General features: G+C 37.3%; 2 protein-coding genes across 5 annotated transcripts in view; one reads left to right on the top strand and one right to left on the bottom strand.

Moving 5' to 3' along the window:
* tmem198b (transmembrane protein 198b) overlaps positions 1-3809 on the top strand; it is a 31986-nt gene extending 28177 nt beyond the window's left edge. For all 4 annotated transcript variants that reach the window (XM_048200555.1, XM_048200556.1, XM_048200554.1 and 1 more), the window contains 2 exons: positions 141-343; positions 2193-3809. In XM_048200555.1, the coding sequence (XP_048056512.1) occupies positions 141-343; positions 2193-2348 (359 nt within the window). In that variant the 3' untranslated portion in view covers positions 2349-3809. The remainder of the gene's footprint in view (positions 1-140; positions 344-2192) is intronic.
* Positions 3810-6013: 2204 nt separating this feature from the next.
* Positions 6014-15034, bottom strand: desmb (desmin b). Its single transcript, XM_048200553.1, has 9 exons — positions 14370-15034; positions 12238-12298; positions 12053-12148; positions 8933-9094; positions 8737-8862; positions 8435-8655; positions 8299-8342; positions 6383-6471; positions 6014-6122 (listed from the first exon to the last, which is right to left on the bottom strand). Exons 1-9 carry the CDS (start codon positions 15032-15034, stop codon positions 6081-6083), a joined length of 1506 nt encoding a protein of 501 aa, XP_048056510.1. The 3' UTR covers positions 6014-6080.
* Between the last annotated feature and the right edge of the window lie 4806 nt (positions 15035-19840).

The following is a 19840-nucleotide window of genomic DNA, read 5'->3' as shown; positions in this document are numbered from 1 at the left end:
CCACATGTGTGCTGTATGACAGCGTTCGTTCCCATTCACTTTAGTTGTATAGAAACATTTTTCAATTTTGAGTGAACTAAGCATATAATGTTCAAAATATACATTACTGTTATGTAATGCATTTTTTCTCTCTTTCTCAGTGATGATCAGTCGTCAGCAGCGGCGGGTTCAGCTCATGCGTATTCGTCAGAAGGAGGAGAGGAGGGAGAGCAGCAGGAAGAAGAAGAGGAAGCAGCCGCAGAACTCACACCACACACATGCTGCCAAAGCCCTGCACCCGGAGCCTGCCTACCGCAGGAAACCCAACCCTATACGACGCTTCGATGGAGATGTACTTTCTCCTGTGAGTCCACGCACACTGTCCTATACATGCATACTTGCTCAAATTTAAACACATGCACTGGAGGGCAGGGTGCGAAATTAATGGGGCTTGACGCCAAAAAAAAAGTGACAAAAATGCCACTGAAACTTGAAATGTGATTGCAAAAGAATGCCGTCTCAATGAATTCCTTTTTTTTTTTTTTTTTTTTAGCTTAGTTAATTTTTCTAATTATTTGGATGGAGAATTTATTTATCCCTTTACCGGCGTGATTAGAACGCTTCAGTGCGTCATGTGATCAGCTGATAAATTCAAATCCGCTTTTGTGCTTTGACTGGCTCTGAGCCAGAGAGACTTGTCATATCACTACTGTTCAGTGTTTTCAACCACATAATGTTCATTTTAGGTTTCAGACATTTAAATACACATAAGTACTAGCAAAAACATTTATAGTTTGTAAAATACACACTGATGTCTATGGAAGCATGATCTGTTAGCATGATCATAAATGAGTGTAACAGACAAAATACATTTATTTACATATATTTGAGAATCTAGTTAAACTTCCCCTGTGGTGAAAATCAAGTTTTTAATGATTGTGTGTCTATCTGGTATTTTTAATATGCTTTAAGACAAACCATGTGCAAATTCATAAGTCAGCACCATTGCTGAGTATTTTCTCTTTAAAACTGCAGTGATCTAAAGACAATTTCAAAAACACGGTTTGAAATCGCTGGTCTTTGATGCCACAATCTACCTTGTAACCAATCACGTCATCATGTGGGCGGGCTTTAGCGTATCATTAACTATGACCGCTCTGAAGCAGGGGAGTTTTAAAAGAAGGTTATCCCGGTATATTTTTCTGTTGATATGAAAAATCGAGTAGATTTAGCAATATTGCAGGTGTATGATGTATATTACGATGTTTGATGAACTATATGTCTATCTCCACTAACGTCCTGATTTCAAAGCATTTCTAAGGATACTGATTGATAGAAGACAGCTGTCTGACTCGTGAATGGAAACATGGTTTGTAACATTAGCAACACATTATTATCTGTTGGATAACATTAGTCAAGCAAAACGCTAATCATATTAATTACTGTAATGTGTCCGGCATTGTAAAGAGCGATACCATTGTGCAGCGTTTACCTCAGTAAGTTGACCGAGTGGATTTCTGAGCTGGCGTGAGTGGAGGCGGGGCTAATTAGAATATTCATAGATCCATGTATACTAAATGAGGCAAGGGTGTAGAGTTACATTCAAGCTATTTTAAGGCATTAAGAAATTTTATCCACAGGAAAAAAACATTTAAATATGTCATTTTGGTGATCAAAGATGAGTTTTAAGGGATAAAATTATTGACTACAGGGGGACTTGAACAAGTTTAATATTTTGAATAAAAAGGAAAAAATGAAATAAAACTGTATCTTTTAAATTTTTTTGTCCACACTATGGTGGCAGTCATCATTTAATCACCTTCATGTCGTTCCAAAATCCATAAGACTTTCATTCATCTTTGGAACACAAATTAAGATATTTTTATTGAAATCTGCAAGATTTCTGTCTCTTCATTAATAGTCTGTTCACCCAAAACTTCAACACGTTCATAAAGAGATTATAAAATAAATCTATATAAGTCAAGCAGTTTAATCCAAGTCTTTTAAAGAAACACTATTGTTTTGAATGATGAACAGATTTAATTTAGGCTTTTATTCGCATATAAACATTGATCAGTGAACCATTGAGGTTTGTTCTCGTGTGTCAAGCAAGTTCGGTTATGCTTCTGTTTATGTTCGCTGTATAATGTAGTGATATTTAGCACCTATACCTATGATGTATCAGCCTATTTATGTGTTTTTCTCTCTGGCAGAGCTACATCCAGAGTTTTCGGGACAGACAGGTGGATGGACGTGCTTATCCAGTGGGCGGGCTGATGGCTTCGGGTCACACAAGTGTGGATATGGACTATGACTGTGGCTCTACCGTCCCACTCACTTCTGGGGTTGGACCACATGTTCGGGTCTGACCACACTCACTTATTCACAAATAAACGCGCACACACACACACACACACACACAAATCCGGTGCTGACCTGACCTGACCTTTGGTACCGCACGCACAGAGGCTTGGGTCTCCTCGGAACCGAACAATTAAAGCACTTCTAACTATAATACCGTGGTTGTATTAAAGAGCTGCTTTCACACACACACACACACATAATTACACTAATACACTTTACCTGAACATGTGCCTGAGATGTGGCATTCTGTTCACCTAATATTGAAACCATCATAAGGTCGTCAAAAAAAATAATAATCTGGGTTCCATTCTGTCAAATTATTTTCTAAAAACGTCAGTGTGGTGAATTAGCGTGTTGCCCGTTCATCAGTGTTCATCAACGATATTACGTTTCTGTTTGTTTGTGACAAATTCATCAGTATGGTGCTGAATCTCGTCTTTGTACAATAACACTGACTCATTTCGAAGTCAGCCGCCCACCCCTCTCATAGTAATGTCTGTGGATTCCTCCAGTCAGTGTCCGTACTGTGAGATCCCGCATTCTGGCCCAGGACCGTACCAAATACTGCTGAGCAGGGGTGCCTTCGAGACACCAGTAAGAAACTCTCTCAGGAGAATATAACTCCTTAGCCTTGTTTCAGAAAGGCTGTAGGGCAAAGAGCCATATTACTGCTGATCAGAGCCACCTGGTCCACTCTGGGATGCAGAGCTGAACACCTGGTGATAAAACGAACGAGGACGAGTCAAGATGGTGGAAAAAAAGTGAAGATGTTACTCAGGGACGGTGTGAATGTTGTGTTGTATTGGGGGAAGAACTACAGAGGACAAGGACACAGAACGATGATGCAAAAACTGTAGGTTTGTCACCATGACTGTTCAGTTACTGCTGTGTATAAAACTAGTTTGCAGTGCCATGCAAGTGAACATTTAACAACATCCTTCTAAAAAGACCCCCGCAATCCCTTGGGGCAAACTGCATGACATAAACACCCCCATTTTTCTTTCCACAATGCGTTTTCATGCCCATCTTCATACAAATAATTGAAATGAGCAGATTCTGCCATGGTGTCTTTCTCTATTAAATTCTGCAAAGCAGAAAAGTCTATGTTATGTACATATAATGCACATTTAGTATATCCATTTCAACATGGCCTCTCATATTTATTAGATATTGGTTTAATTCTAATTAATTGTTTTTCAAAGGATTTTGAGTCCTGACAGGTGAATGGATGGTGGTATTTATTAGTTTGTTTAATTTGATCGGTTTTACATGCCGAGTAATGTTTCTTTATAACTTACTTTCTGATAACGGAGCATAGTCTTAAAGACAAGAAGTCCTCATGCAATGAAACCTTTGACAATCTGACATCAGCTTTTTTGTTTTTCTTTTTTTCTTTTTTGACACTGTACAACAGCATGTGTTTGTATGGGCCTGGTTATTATAGTAAAGTTTGTGAATTCACTGTCTCTTGTGGTCTATGATTTATCTTTCCATGCATTTTTATACTATGTGTAGGAGCTTAACAATTAATTGTAAAAAGATGGCGATCTCGATTCAAACACCCATGCGATCTTATTTCTAAATGGCATCGGTTTTCCTGTCTGAGCCAGAGAAAGCAAGTGAACCTCACAGTATTGTTATTTCTGTGTTACAAATGTCCAAATTATCACAGAATTTCTGAGATGAAAGTTTATAGTTTGGATATAAACACAGAAGTCTATGTTAGTGATCAAAACAGAGCAAATAACCTTTTAAAGGTGCCATAGAATTGAAAATTGAATTTACCTTGGCATAGTTGAATAACAAGAGTTCAGTACATGGAAATGACATACAGTGAGTCTCAAACTCCATTGATTCCTCCTTCTTATGTAAATCTCATTTGTTTAAAAGACCTCCGAAGAACAGGCGAATCTCAACATAACACTGTTACGTAACAGTCGGGATCATTAATATGTATGACCCCAATATTTGCATATGCCAGCTTATGTTCAAGGCATTACACAAGGGCAGGACGTCTGGATCTGTGCACAGCTGAATCATCAGACTAGGTAAGCAAGCAAGAACAACAGCGAAAAATGGCAGATGGAGCAATAATAACTGACATGATCCATGATTACATGATATTTTTAGTGATATTTGTGAATTGTCTTTCTAAATGTTTCGTTAGCATGTTGCTAATGTACTGTTAAATGTGGTTAAAGTTACCATCATTTCTTACTGTATTCACGGAGACGAGAGCCGTCGCTATTTTCATTTTTAAACACTTGCAGTCTGTATAATGCATAAACACAACTTCATTCTTTATAAATCTCTCCAACAGTGTGTAATGTTAGCTTTAGCCACGGAGCACTATCAAACTCATCAGAATCAAATGTAAACATCCAAATAAACACCATACTTACATGATCTGATGCATGCATGACGAACATTTTGTAAAGGTCCATTTTGAGGGTTATATTAGCTGTGTGAACTTTGTTTATGCAATGAATTATAGAGTCGAGAGCTCAGGGGCAGGGAGCATGAGGATTTAAAGGGGAAGCGCGTTGGCGCATATTTAATGATGCCCTAAAATAGGCAGTTAAAAAAAAATCTATGGGGTATTTTGAGCTGAAACTTCACAGACACATTCAGAGGACACATTCATCTTCTGAACACAAATTAAGATATTTTTGATAAAATCCGATGGCAGTTTGATACACGCTCCGAACCACTGATTTGAAACAAAAGATTCGTAAAGCTTCATGAATCAGTGTTTTAAAACCACTCATCACTAGATATTGTTGAATAATAAAGTCATTATTTAGTTTTTTTGGTGCACAAAAAGTATTCTTTTCGCTTCATAATATTAAGGTTGAACCACTGTAGTCACATGAACTGTTTTAAATATGTCTTTAGTAGCTTTCTGGGCATTGAAAATGTTAATTGTCTTGCTGTCAATGGAGGCCTCACTGAGCCATCGGATTTTATCAAAAATATCTTCATTTGTGTTCTGAAGATGAATGAAGGTATTACGGGTGTGGAACGACATGAGGGTGAGTTATTAATGACAGAATTCCCATTTTTGGGTGAACTAACCCTTTAATGTAGCCTAATTCTGCAGTGACTGTGAAAAATGTAATTTACATTAAATGATTCAGTCAAACAAGTGAAGTAGTTATGAGTGAGTCATTGAATCATTCATTCAAAACCATTTTTTAAATAATTACATTTTTAAATGGACTGTAGTGCAGCGGTTATTTTGTTTAGTTGTCTGTTCAGAATCGTTGGAGAACCATGATCTCTTTGGAAAAAAATTAAATTGTGATTCTCATTTTATCCACTATCGCACAACTCTAGAAAAGACACACAAACACAGAGGGAAGACATGATAATAGCATGTGTTGGTTTAGGTATCTGTAGTTTATTTGTTATGCTCGGTACCATCCTCCATTTTGTTAGCCTAGTCTGCTTTGCGCCTCTCTCCATTTACTGCACTCGCCCCTCCTTTAATAATTCCCTCATTCTTTTACTTTATTTGAAACTTAAAGTTCAATCTTATCTTACATCTTTCCAAACTGATATACTGGACTTATTATTAAAAATACAGATTTGAAAAGAAAGTGATCTCTCTCCCTTCTCCCACTCATATCACTTTTAGGATGTGTGGAGGAAAAAAAAATACAGAATATGATTAACTGTCCTAAAGGTTTTATTTTCATCTTTGTTTGATTCTTTAGTTGCAGCTCTTCGTCCGAGGTTTACATGATGTCCTGCTGGTGCTGTGTAGATTCACTCACCACCTGTAGGGGCAGTAGAGAGTTTTAAATTCAAAGACAGATGGAGCATCATCTCTTCCTGTCACCAGGCAATTTGTGAGGAAATCACTCCTGCAAGAAATGTCTTGGTTTGGCTTATATTATTTAAGTAGTCTAATCAAATATTTTGAAGTTTTATTGGAGTATTTGAGCACAAATCTGTCCAAAAAATGTGATATATGAGGGAGAATGAACGAGGAAGATACTAAGGTGAACTGAAATGTTTAAGTGTGTGTGCATCAAACCTCTCCGTCACGTGTCTCGATGGTCTTGATCAGCACAGTTTTCTTTGAGTGCATTTCAGATGCTCTCTGTTGATGCTCTGGACTCGTCTCTGTTGAAAATGATATTAATAAAAATATACACTACCATTCAGAATTTTAGGTTAGTAAGATGTTTTTGAAACCGTTCTCTTATGCTCACCAATGCTGCATTTATTTGATCAAAACTACAGTAAAAAGGTAATATCATTACAATTGAATTTTCCTGTAATTGCAAAGCTGAATTTTCAGCATCATTACTCCAGTCTTCAGTGTCACATGATCCTTCAGAAATTATTCTATGATGATCTGCAGCTCAAGAAACATTCCAGTAACAATTTACAATAAGGTCTCATTAGTTAATGCATTAACTAATGAGTAATACATTTATTACAGTATTTATTTTTCTTTGTTAACTTTAATAAAAAGCCTTACAACTGTTCGTTCAAAATAGCTCAGGTCCATTAAATAATATTAACAGATAAAACATTTGATTTTATTCATGTATTAGTTATGAAATTATCACTGACTAAAATTAATAAATGCTTTAGAAGCCGTTTTGCAGTTTTCATTGTTAGTTCATGTTAACCAATGTAGTTAACTAATGTTAATGAATAGAACCTTATTGTAAAGTGTTACCAACATTTCTTATTTTTATTGTTTTAGTTGAAAACACTTGTGCTGCTTAACATACATACATATACATATATGTGTAAATATATATATATATATATATATATATATATATATAGTATATATATATATGTGTGTGTGTGTATATATATATATGGAAACTGACTTTTTTCAGGATTCTTAGATGAATAGAAACTTAAAAAAACAGCATTTATTTGAAATTGATTATTTGAAATTTTCTTTATTAATATGTCTTTTTGATCTGAATAAAATATGTCTTTTTTATCTTTCTTGTAAAAAAAAACATCTTGCTGACCCCAAATATGATTAAAAATATTATATTAACATTAAATTAAGTTATACTAACTGTATTTAACACTCATTTTCTGTTTAACCCTTATGTTGTGTTCGGGTCTTTTTGAATGTTAGTTAATCTTACCGCATTGGACTAATTGGACTTACTGACTTTGCTCACACAGGGTATAACTACTACTCTTTTTTTTTTTTTTTTTTTTTTATAATTTTTGTGCTTTTTTTAATTTATTTATTTTTATTCCTACCTTGTTGTTACACTTGTGTTGTTCCCGGTCAAAAATTACCGGCCTACAAAAAATAGCTTATAAATCTCTCTAGGCCTATGATCAATCAGTTTCAAAAATAAACACAAAACCTGTCTAACTGAAAGAAAACAAGTTGACAAAAAGATTGGATCCAATATTTGGTGATAATATAGCATAACGAGAGATTTATAAGCTATTTGTTTGTAGGCTGGTCATTTTTAACGGGGAACACAACAAGTGTGACATAATAAAATCTTTTCAAAACAAACTTCCTGGTTAAGCATTGATAAACAATGCAAATGTGTTCCATATTTGTTGGATATTGACAAAATTATCCACACACAATGTTTTCACTCAAAGACTCGGATCAGATTAGATCAAAAGGCCTACAATCAATCAGTTCCAAAAAGAAATAATAACTGAAAGAAAATATTTGTTCATAATATAGCATAGGCCTAACAAGTGATTTGCAAGCAATTTTTAAAAGGCCGGTCACTTTTGACCAGGAACACTGAAGGTGTTTCAGGATTTTCAACACAGCGTAAGGGTTAAATTGACTCAATAACTAAAAAATAATTAAATAGTGTCTTCAAAAATTATACACAGGGCATCACAAATTGCATTCAGTCAGGTACAACGCCTCCCTGTGGCCTCTGAGGAAACACATCTACAACATTTCTAGTTAAAACTGCAAGGTTTTCAACTTACCTCTAAAGCTTAAAGTGGAATACGACTGCATGGGCATCACAATCCTTTAATGTGGGAGAGGAAGGAACATAAAAAAGTAAGAAAAAGCCATCGAAGTATTTTAAAAACAACAAAGACACACCCGTGTCCTTTGTACCTGCTCTCCTCTCCTTCCAGCAGCTTCCTATAGGTGGCGATCTCCACATCCAGGGCCATCTTAATGTTGAGCAGGTCCTGATATTCTCGCAGGTGACGCGCCATCTCGTCCTTCATGTTCGCGATCTCCGCCTCCAGCCTGGCGATGGTGTCCTGGAAAGCATTGGCCTCACGACCGTGGCGATCCTCCATATCTCTCATCTGCCTCATGAGAGACTCGTTCTACAGAGTGAGAGAGACACAGATGAATGACACATGAAGAAAGACAGAGCAATCCACATCAGATAGAGCAGATGAACGCACCGTGCCCTTGAGGGAGTCGATCTCGCAGGTGTAGGACTGGATCTGGTGTCTGTACTCCATGCTCTCCAGCTTGGATTGTTTGAGAGCCTCATTGTTCTTGCTCACTGCCTGGTTAAGATCTGACACCTGGTGGTGAAAAGGCAAAGGTCAAAGATCAGCAGGTTCTCCTTTCATTTCTCTCTTTCTTCTGTCTCACCTTTGACTTGTACCAGTCCTCGGCCTCTGCGATATTCTTCGCAGCGATGCCCTCATACTGAGCACGGATGTCCCTCAGGGCAGCAGTCAGGTCTGGTTTGGACATGTCCATCTGGATCTGGACTTGGGTCTCTTGCATCTGGGCCTGCAACTCACGGATTTCCTACACAGAGAGGAAGAAAAGGCTTGTGTTTGTGCTTGTTCTAATGAAGCAGCACGGCATTGTTGATAACAGGACTACTGGCAGGACTAATCTCAAACATCCATACACAGCTGGCCCTGAAACGGAGGCCCGTCATGCAGCGTTTTAAAGTAGCTGTGTAATCTTTAGGAACAGATGCAGCTCTAATAGAGCTCTGAGATTCACTCAGCTCAGCAGTGCCTGAGAAGCTACTTTGAAACTCTAACTTTCAAAGCTTTAAAGGGTCAGTTCACCCAAAAATGAAAATAATGTCATTTATTACTCAGCCTCATGACGTTCCACACCCGTAAGACCTTCATTCATCTTCAGAACACAAATTAAGATATTTTTTGATGAAATATGAGAGCTCAGTGAGGCCTGCATTCAAAGCAATGACATTTCTTCTCTCAAGATCCATAAAGGTACTAAAAACATATTTAAATCAGTTCATGTGAGTACAGTGGTTCAATATTAATATTATAAAGCCACGAGAATATTTTTTGTGCACCAAAAAACAAAATAACGACTTTTCAATAATATCTCGTGATGGCCGAAAACACTGCTTCGGAGCTTTACGAATCGAATCAGTGTCTCAGAGCACCAAAGTCACGTGATTTCAGCAGTTTAGCCGTTTGATAGGAGATCCAAGTCATTGATTCGATTCGTAAAGCTCAGAAGCAGTGTTTTGAAATCGGCCCATCACTATATTGTTGAAAAGTTGTTATTTTGTTTTTTTGGCACACAAAAAGTATTCTCATCGCTTTATAATATTAAGGTAGAACTACTGAACTCACATGAACTGTTTTAAATATGTTTTTAGTTCCTTTATGGATCTTGAGAGAGGAAATGTCATTGCTGGCTATGCAGGCCTCACTGAGCCATCGGATTTCATCAAAAATATCTTAATTTGTGTTCCGAAGATGAATGAAGGTCTTACGGGTGTGGAACGACATGAGGGTGAGTAATAAATGACAGCATTTTCAGTTTTGGGTGAACTAACCCTTAATCTACTTGTAATTTAAAGTAGGTATAAGGAAGCTACTTTACTGGGGGGGGGGGGGGGGGCAAGATTAATGCCATTTAAGGAGAGTATTTTGAAAACACACTGTAAAAAATGTGGGATTAAAAACCAAGTTGATTCCATAGATTGGAAATTAAAATCAGACACATAATTACTAGAGGCAAAGCGGGCAATACAGTCATTTATAAACAATAGTTGAGTTAAATAAATCTACCCAGCAGGATGGGCAAACATTTAACCCAACTGCTTGTTTTGTCCATTTTTAACCCAACCAGTGTATAATTAGTCCTATATTAGGTGTCTTTAATTACTTTTGCTAATACTGAGATGGAATGCTAAGGGTGGGTTGAAGTTAATCTCATGTATGTACACTAAAAAAAAATGCTGGGTTAAAAACAACCCAAGTTGGGTTGAAAATGGACAAACCCAGCAGTTGGGTTAAATGTTTGACCCAACCTGCTGGGTAGTTTTATTTAGCTCAACTATTGTTTAAAAATTACTGTATTTCTTGCTTAAAATAAACCCAAAGTTGGAAATTATCATTTATTAATATGTTTAATAGATGGACATTAATTATTATTCATTAAACTTATTAATAAAACATAAATTGCTTATTAATAAATGTTCACCTTTTGATTATTATTGTTGCCTCTAGTAATTATGTGTCTGATTTTTAATTTCCAACCTATTTTGGGTTCATTTTAAGTCAGCCATATAGTCGTTTTTAAACAATAGTTAAAATAGTTTAGTATAAAATAGTTTAAATAAAACTGCTCAGGACGCTGGGCAAACATTTAACCCAACTTGGGTTGTTTTTAACCCAGCATGAAATAAGCGAATTATATCACGTTGGTACATTTGTAGACACTTAATTTAAAGTAGGTTCTTTATCTGGTACAAGAATAGGTACATTTATGTGAAATACCATTTAAAAAAATGCAAAATACATATACGCTACCATTCCAAAGTTTTTAAAGAAATAATTACTTTTATACTTTATAATAGCAAGGATGAATTAAATTAATCAAGAGTTTCAGTAAAGACATTTATAATGGTACAGAATATTTCTTTTTCCAATAAATGCTGTTCTTTTGGACTTCAAATTTATCAAAGAATCCTGAAAAACAAAATGTCACAAAAATTGATGATAATAATATTAAATGTTTCTTGGGGTGTTAGAATGATTAATGAGTAATGATGCTGAAAACTCAGCTTTGATCACAGGAATAAATTACATTTTAAAATATATTAAAATGTAAAAAAATATATTTTAAATTGTAATAATATTTCACAAAATTACTGATTTTACTGTATTTTTGTTCAAACAAATCCATCCTTGGTGAGCATTAAAAAAGACTTCTTTCAAAAACATAAAAAATCGTCCTGACCCCAAACTTTTGAACAGTAGTGTAACTGAGTGTAAAATATAGTGACGAACAGCAGAATTTAACCAAGTATTGCACTACAAAAAATCCTTAAGTAAAAGGACTCAAATGAATTGGTGAATCGTTTGTGAAGAGATTCATAAGCATGAGCTGTCTGACTCACTGATTCACTAATATTAGTTGAATTTTCAGAGCTACATAATAATTTTGAACCAAAAAAAGTGATGAAAATCAGTTTGTGTGAGAGATGATGTCTTCTCACTTTCCAATACTACATAAATCAGCAAATCATTTTTTTTTTTTTTTGAGACACAGGACACAAAATGTGTTACAATTTACCTGACTGACCTGGAGGCTGTGTTTGTGTGACTCTACAACGTTTCATTACACTACAGTATACTTTTTGTAAAGTTAGTTACTAGAAAAAGCTATAATATTAGTAGTTAGTTTGTGTAGTTTGTGTGTGCACCACTAACCAAGAGAAAAGTCAAATGGCACAGACAAAATAAAACAAAAGTCTTTAAACGTGCTGACCTCCTCGTGGATCTTCTTGAGGAAAGCGATTTCTTCCTGGAGAGTCTCTACACGTCTTTCCAGATCCAGGCGGGCCAAAGTGGCAGCATCCACGTCCTGAGAGTGGATGTGATACCAAAATAAATCTATGCCACACTTTAATATCCATTAATAAAATCAAGAGGGTGGGGGTTTAGGGGACTCACTGCTCTGAAAGCAGACAGATTATTCTCTGCCTCCTCCCTCAGTGCAATCTCCTCCTGAAGCCTGGCGAGAAGAAAAGGGAGAATGGGAGAGTAATGCATGTCATATTTATTACAACCAGCCTCTTTCCTTTCCTTTTATAGGCCGAAGGTGCACAACAACCTCACACAAATGCTCTTCACACTGGAAGGTGGAGTGGGGCCAGCACTTTTAGGCTGACTAACTCCTGAATAGGAAGTAAATTTAGGCTATTGTAAACAACATGTTTGAGAGGACAATAGCTTACTTATTAAGGGAGTTTCCTTAAGCCTTTAATAACCTCTCAAGGTCTGATGTAGCATTTTATTTAGCTCATAATTAGGCCGGATGAAGTCATGTTTAAATCATTTCTTAGCTTGGCCACTGCAGAGAGAGGTCATTTGAAACTCTTTTCAGCATGAAATAAAGAACACATTAGAACTCTCCAGTGACCCTGTAACACCTGTGCCCAGAGGTCTCTCAGCCGGACTTATCAAACCCATTATATAAATATTCTTTTCCTTTCCAACTGCATTCATTTGCCTGTATTTTATTAACCCCTCCAACAGTTATATTCTGGAAAAAGTCATTTTTCCAGACTACATTAAAAAATGCTGGCTTAAAACCAACCCAAGTTGGGTTGAAAATGGACAAACCTGATTTGCGATTGGATTGTTTTAACCCAGCAGTTGGGTTAAATGTTTGCCCAATGTGCTTGGTAGTTTTATTGAACCCAACTGTTGTTTAAAAATGACTATGTCTGACTTAAAATGAACCCAAAATTGGTTGAAAATTAAAAAACAGACACATTATTACTGGAGGCAATAATAATAATCAAAAGGTGAACATTTATTAATAAGCAGTTTAATAAATGTTTATTGTTTATTTATTATTATTAAATGAAATATGAATTTCCAACATATTTTAGGTTCATTTTAAGCAAGTAATACAGTCATTTTTAAACAGTAGTTGAGGTAAATAAGCACGTTGGGCAAACATTTAACCCATTCACTAGGTTTGTCCACTTTTAACCCAACTTGGGTTGTTTTTAACCCAGCATTTTTTAGAGTGTAGTGTGTAGAGATATTTCATGAGATAAACTGCTTTAAAATAACATACGCTTTACAACCTTAAAGAAATTAGTTTAAATTCAAGCTGATATCCTCAACTGGTCACTTTCTCTCCTCCAGTTGTTAAATAGTAGACCAAGAGTAGCTGTGATTTAGTCTTGAAGTGAAGTGTGATGTTTGTGTTCTTCTCAGATTATGTTACCTTCAACCTGATCTAATGAGAAAAGTATTTTACAATGTGCCGATTTCGTATAAATTTGATTTGTATGAAAATGTATGGTTTTAGAAAAGAAGCAAGAAAGTCCACCCCTAATCATAACCATCTGTGGGGCTCAAGAAGATCTTAAGGAAATGTTCAAATGAGATCATATACATGCGAATTAGCCAGCAATTCAGCAAAACATAACGATTTGCTATGAGTGTTTATGAGATGTTTGTGACGGGGAGAGATCATGTTCGTTCCCCTGTTGGCGCTGAAAGACTCTGGATTGTTATGTGAAGCACTGTGTTTCTAAATGTGTGGACTGGCAGCTTCACCAACACGAAGAATACATGCATAAAATTTGCACATATTTTTGAACGAAATAATGTATTTTTCAGCTGTATTCTTTCAAACTGTATCATTTTATTCCATTTTTGAATGCTTAAAGCAGGTTTTCTGCATGGGCTTAGATGGTTTAAGATGGCCTCCCAGCCTGGCTAAGATGGTCTTAAGCTGGTCTACTTGGACTCCCAGTCTGGCCAACTAATATCCATGGAACCTTTCCATTGCACAAAAGTTTCTTTATAGTGGAAAAAGGTTCTTTAGATTATTAACATGTTCTAAAATGTTCTGGGGAACCCAAAATGGTTCTTTGGAATCTTTATTTTCAAGAGTGAGGCTGGAGTTTAGCTGGACAGCCAGCTGTTTTCTTGCAGACTGCCTAGCTGAAAAGTGTCCAAGACCCATCTAAATCTAGCCTGACTAGACTAGGAGACTGTTAAACCAACTTAGGCTGGTTTAAGATGATTTTTCCATTGGAGTTTTCATGCTTCATGCATCTTACCTGACTTTCAGTTTCTGCAGGTCATCTGCCAAGTTGTCCCGCTCCACCTCCACACGTGATCTGTGATTGGTCACCACTTCGATCTCTCTCCTCAACTCCCTCATCTCATCCTCGTACAGGTCGGCGATGCGTGTGGGCTCCCGCCCCCTCAAACGCTCCATCTCAACCACCAGCACCTGATTCTGCTGCTCCAGCATGCGAACCTTCTCGATGTAGTTGGCGAATCGGTCATTTAGGTGCTGAAGCTCAGCTTTCTCATTAGTGCGTGTTTGGAGAAACTCCTGGTTGAGCGCGTCTGCCAGGCTGAAGTCCAGCGTCTCACCCATCCCGCCATAGGAGCGGGTATAGCCCGCGGATAAGTTGGGCATACTGTAGGAGGAGGCTCGATAATTGGAGAATCCAGGAGAAGAAGTGGAGGACTTGGCGACCTCGTAGACTCTGGAGCTGATCCTAGAGCTGCCGGACCCCCCGGTGGAGGCTCGGCCAAACATAGAACGGGTCATTGGTGGAGTCAGGTAGCCGGGACCACCGAACATTCGACGGTATGAAGAGGATGAGGAGGAGGCATAAGAGTGGCTCATGTTGGAGCACGAGAAGGACAGACCAGATGAATACAAACACCCTCCGGAGAGGACAGAGACAGAATGAGCGCAGGGCATGATCATCTGTAGCTATTTGTAGGCTTCTGCCCCCTCCCTCCCTCCCCAACTACCCCAAACTCCTTCAGCCCCACTCTCACTCTCCCATCCCACCCTCAGATTATCTCTACCATCCTATCTCTTTCACTTACTGTCCAGCTGTCTCAACTCTTGGCACAAGAATATTGAGCTGATTGATTATGAAGTGAGAGAGAGAAACTATTGTGCCCCTCGTCACAGTTGTGGACTTTAGATCATAAACTGCAAGCTTGGGAAATGACAAATATATGCATTTTTTCAACCTTTTTTAAGGGATAGATCAACCAAAATGAAAATGGACTCATCATACTCACCCCCCCCCATGTAGTTCCATAATTATGGCCTCAATTTTGATGTTGGTAAATTACTTATATGATTAAAGTTGACTTTGTTATCTTTTACTTTATTTTGTCATTTTACTTGAAATTCAAAAGAAGATACTTTGAGAAATGTCTGGGTTTTTTGTTGTTGTTGTTGTTGTTTTTTAGACGCCAACTTTCACTGTATGGGCCAGGGTTATTATAGTTAACAAGAAATAACCAAGTACAAGTAATGAGCAGTGTGTAATGGAGTGCAGCAGAGCAGCATCAAGAATATCAAATATTTGGGGGGACAATTTGGTCACTTATAATTATTGAGGAGGACTTGTGCCCCTCAATGTCTGTGGTGGTTACAGTCCTTTCACAAGTATGGGCTTTATTTCATTGACTTCCTGTTTTACAACCAATGAGGTTCATTCTCGTGTTACGCAGCGAGTTTGAGCTTCCGCAAGAACCAATGAGGTCCATTCTCCTGTTACGCAGCGCATTTGAGCTTCTTCAAGAACCAATGAGGTTCATTCTCGTGTTACGCAGCGCGTTTGAGCTTCCGCAAGAACCAATGAGGTCCATTCTCCTGTTACGCAGTGCGTTTGAGCTTCCGCAAGAACCAATTCATTCTTGTGTTAGGCGCATTTGAGCTTCTTGAAGAACCAATGAGGTCTCGTGTTACGCAGTGCGTTTGAGCTTCCGCAAGAACCAATGAGGTCCATTCTCATGTTACGCAGTGCGTTTGAGCTTCCGCAAGAACCAATGAGGTCCATTCTCATGTTACGCAGTGCGTTTGAGCTTCCGCAAGAACCAATGAGGTCCATTCTCGTGTTATGCAGCGCGTTGAGCTTCCGTTTGTTCTCGTACATCAAGCAGGTTCGCTTAAGCTTCTGTTTATATTCTCTGATCAAATGTTTTAAATGTGAATAAATATAAAGTGGTTCATCATATAAAGTGATCGTTTCTCTTCAGAAAATTTGGGCTAAACCGCTCATTTCATATGGATTACTTTTACAATCTCTTTATGAACTTTTTGAAGCATAGTGGTAGTTATGTAGCTGTCCATGGAGGGACAGAAAGCTCTCAGATTTCATTAAAAAAATCTTCATTTGCATTCTGAAGTCTTACGGGTTTTAATTTAATTTTAATTTTTGGGTGAACCAAACCTTTAAGCTCAAAAGCAAAGGGTGACTTTGAGAATAAAATCACTCCTCAAAGAAGTTTAATTTATGGATTTAGGAAAAATGAAAGAGCATTTACACTGGAATTCCATAAATTGCCTCAATGATGTCACTGCATTTCTTTGCCATTTGCAAATGCCCTGATAACAGCTTGAGAAAATGTTCTGAGACTGTTGAATGCAGCACCTAAAGCTGGTAAACAGATGAGCACAGATTGAGCAGAAGGTTTATCTAAGCTGCCTTAAAAAGGAAAGGCATGAACTGGAGAGCAGGGGATGTATGACTGTGTTCCTTCTCTGGAAATGGCAGAAGAGATGATCCTGTCCTCCTGCATTGGTAAATGCATTGTGTCATTATTGATAATGTCATTTGCATTGTCACTACTGAAGAAGAACGGCTGCAAGATATGTTTCAACACATCCTTGGGACCTGGTGGATGAATTTGTTTAAAGTGGCAAATAATACTATAAACCAGCGGCCGAGTACAGGATTTCCTTACAAAACTGAGTGTTGCATTTAATACCTTGCCCAATGCATTTAAATGATTCATAGCCTACATTGCAAAGCCTTTAAAATAATAATTAGTGCATTTTAGTTTTAGTTAACTCATTTTACTGTGGGAGGGACAATTAAACATTTAGCTGAACCTCAACTTCTGCTTAGATAACTTAATATTGTATTTTTTTTCTCACATTTTCATTAAATTACAAATAATATTTTGAAAGCAAAACTATTAGCAGACCCCCTAAAAGTTGTCGACCCCCTATTAAAGACCTGCATCTAGCAGTAGTATTAATAAGATAAATGATATAGCATGTAATGACAGACATATTTCTGATGATTTCTGAAGATGATCTGAATATACTGAAAAGTGAAGATCAATGCCTGTTTTCCTATACAATTTCTAATAATGTAAAGTGTGCAGGAATTTCAGATCTTTTGTATGAGTGATCAAATAAGGCATATAAATTGTTACAGGCCTCTGGTGGCTGTCTATGTTTTTTGTCAAACCTATTTATAGAGAGTGTAAGAGGACTGGAATTCCATCATTACAAAAGCTTCTCTGGAAGCCTTCAACTGACAGGAGAGAGACCACAGGTGACAGAGGATATAAACATCTTCTTTTCTTCTCTCCCACTCTCCTCCTGTTTATTCACCTCTTCTCTCAGCCTCTACTATCTCCTTCAGCTCTATATAAGGTGTACAAGTAGTTATTTGAGCTGAGCAAGACATCACCAAATACTGAGAATGTTTGATTTGATACAATGATGAAGAAAAGTTTTGTATTTAAAAGTTCATTCAGCAATGTTTGCTATTGGGTAATGCTACATTCACGCCGCTAGGTGTCAGTGTAAGTCCGAAATGACTGTCATATTGATGAGTGCAATATATATATAAAATATGTATGTATGTAGCCTCGCCTCTTTTCACCGCTATCGGTTTGTATTTCCACAGCGATCTAACGTATTTATGAATGAAAACTCGTTTTAAAATCTTCGGTCTGCTGACATTTGTTAAGAGATCTGCTTTAAACATTACAATGCTCATGATAACTTTCATTAACTCTACAACAAGTAAATCCACTTCACCAGCTAGTTATTCTTTGACAGCGATGCCATAGAAATATACAGAGCTACCGCAAAAGCGGAAGTTCAAAGAAAATATTATAAAGATGGCGGCGCACTTGTTTCTCTGGCGCACATGGTCTTTATAAGCTGCGTTTAATGTTGGATGCCGCATTTGAAGCATGCATACGTCATCAGGGATTTCTTATTTAATTTTCTTAAATGAGAGTGCCTCGATGATGTATGCAGCCTTCAAACGCCACTTTTAAATACAAAACTTATCTTCAGCCTTCAAAATGAGACGCGATACACTTTGACCAATTTATAGATTTTTCAATGAAAAGTGCAAAAACCACTACCTAGGGAGAAGGGTGGCCAACGACCGATATAAGGGCGAATAATAGAATCATAATAGAATAATGCACATAAATATATATTTTATTTGGCCAAGTGTCCCAGTTATTTGCTAGTGCCAAAAATGTAAGCCAATTAGTCATCCTGACAATATTTTAGCCTATCGTTTGTATTTTCTCTATTTAATGTTTAATTCTGAGTATAACAAAACAATGAATGCAAAATAAATACAAATTAAAGCTGCGAGCAGCGATGAAAGGGCCCTCGCACCCGGGCTCACCATCTCTCGTTGGCCTTAGGAAAACAGTGAACAGTGGGAAACATGCATGTAAGCGAGTACATACAGGAGAAATATGGTAAAGTCATTTCAGTGTGCCACACTTCCTGCTGCCAACAGGCGGCGCTTTGACTGTAACTGAATATTATCATATAGATGTCTTCAGGCCAGGACTATTAACAAACGTGAAGTTTGGAGCAGATCAGACATTGTTTGCCTGAGTTACAACTTCCTGTTTCGTGGCGTTAATCAAACACATTAGCACTTAGCCAAGTGTTGCATGATTTAATTTGTTTCTAGTATGTTTGGTACTTCGTGGCATATTGAAATGTGTTTCTGGGATTGAATTACAGTGAAAGCATGCCACTTCCTCTTGCCAGCAAGTGGCAATATGACTAACTGAATATTTGCATGTAGATGTCTTCAGGCATCTTATCACACATGTGAAGTTTGGGGGCAGATCAGACATTGTATGCCCGAGTTACAACAACTTCCTGTTTCATGGCGAAACATCGCCACGGACACGCCCTTCAGTGAAAATCAAGATCTTCGCAATTTAACGTCTCAAAGGCCTTTAGATTAGACTGACCAAATGTGATGTTGATCTGATTAAAGCTCTAAGAGGGGTTTGTTAAAGTACATCATCTGGAAATGGCAAAAACTGCAAAAGTTTTGCAGAGAAAATTCAAAATATCTCACTTCCTGTTGGTTTTTAGATTTTGCACCCAAGGACTTTTTTATAGGTATTGGGCTGCTACATATGTCTACCGAATTTCATACCTGTATGTGAAACGTAGCGCAAGGGGCGCTTGATTGAAAATTTGTAGATGGCGCTATCGAGCCATTTTGCCACATCTAATTCAGAAACCCATATCAGATGTAAATTTTCACCACTTCTGACACATGTGCAAAGTTTCATGAGTTTTCGAGCATGTTTAGGCCCTCAAAAATTGTATTCATTTTGGAGAAGAAGAAGAATTGACTGAGTGATTACAATAGGGTCCTCACACCATCGGTGCTCGGGCCCTAATAAATAAATAAAATAAATATATATAAATGCTGTCCAAAACAGATCAAGCTGCCTTTAAATCCTTGGCAACAGGAAAAAC

This window comes from Megalobrama amblycephala, linkage group LG8, assembly GCF_018812025.1.
Source record: "Megalobrama amblycephala isolate DHTTF-2021 linkage group LG8, ASM1881202v1, whole genome shotgun sequence".
Taxonomy (NCBI): Eukaryota; Metazoa; Chordata; class Actinopteri; order Cypriniformes; family Xenocyprididae; genus Megalobrama; species Megalobrama amblycephala.
Note: the sequence above shows the minus strand (reverse complement) of the source record. Positions and strands in the feature narration are given on the sequence as shown.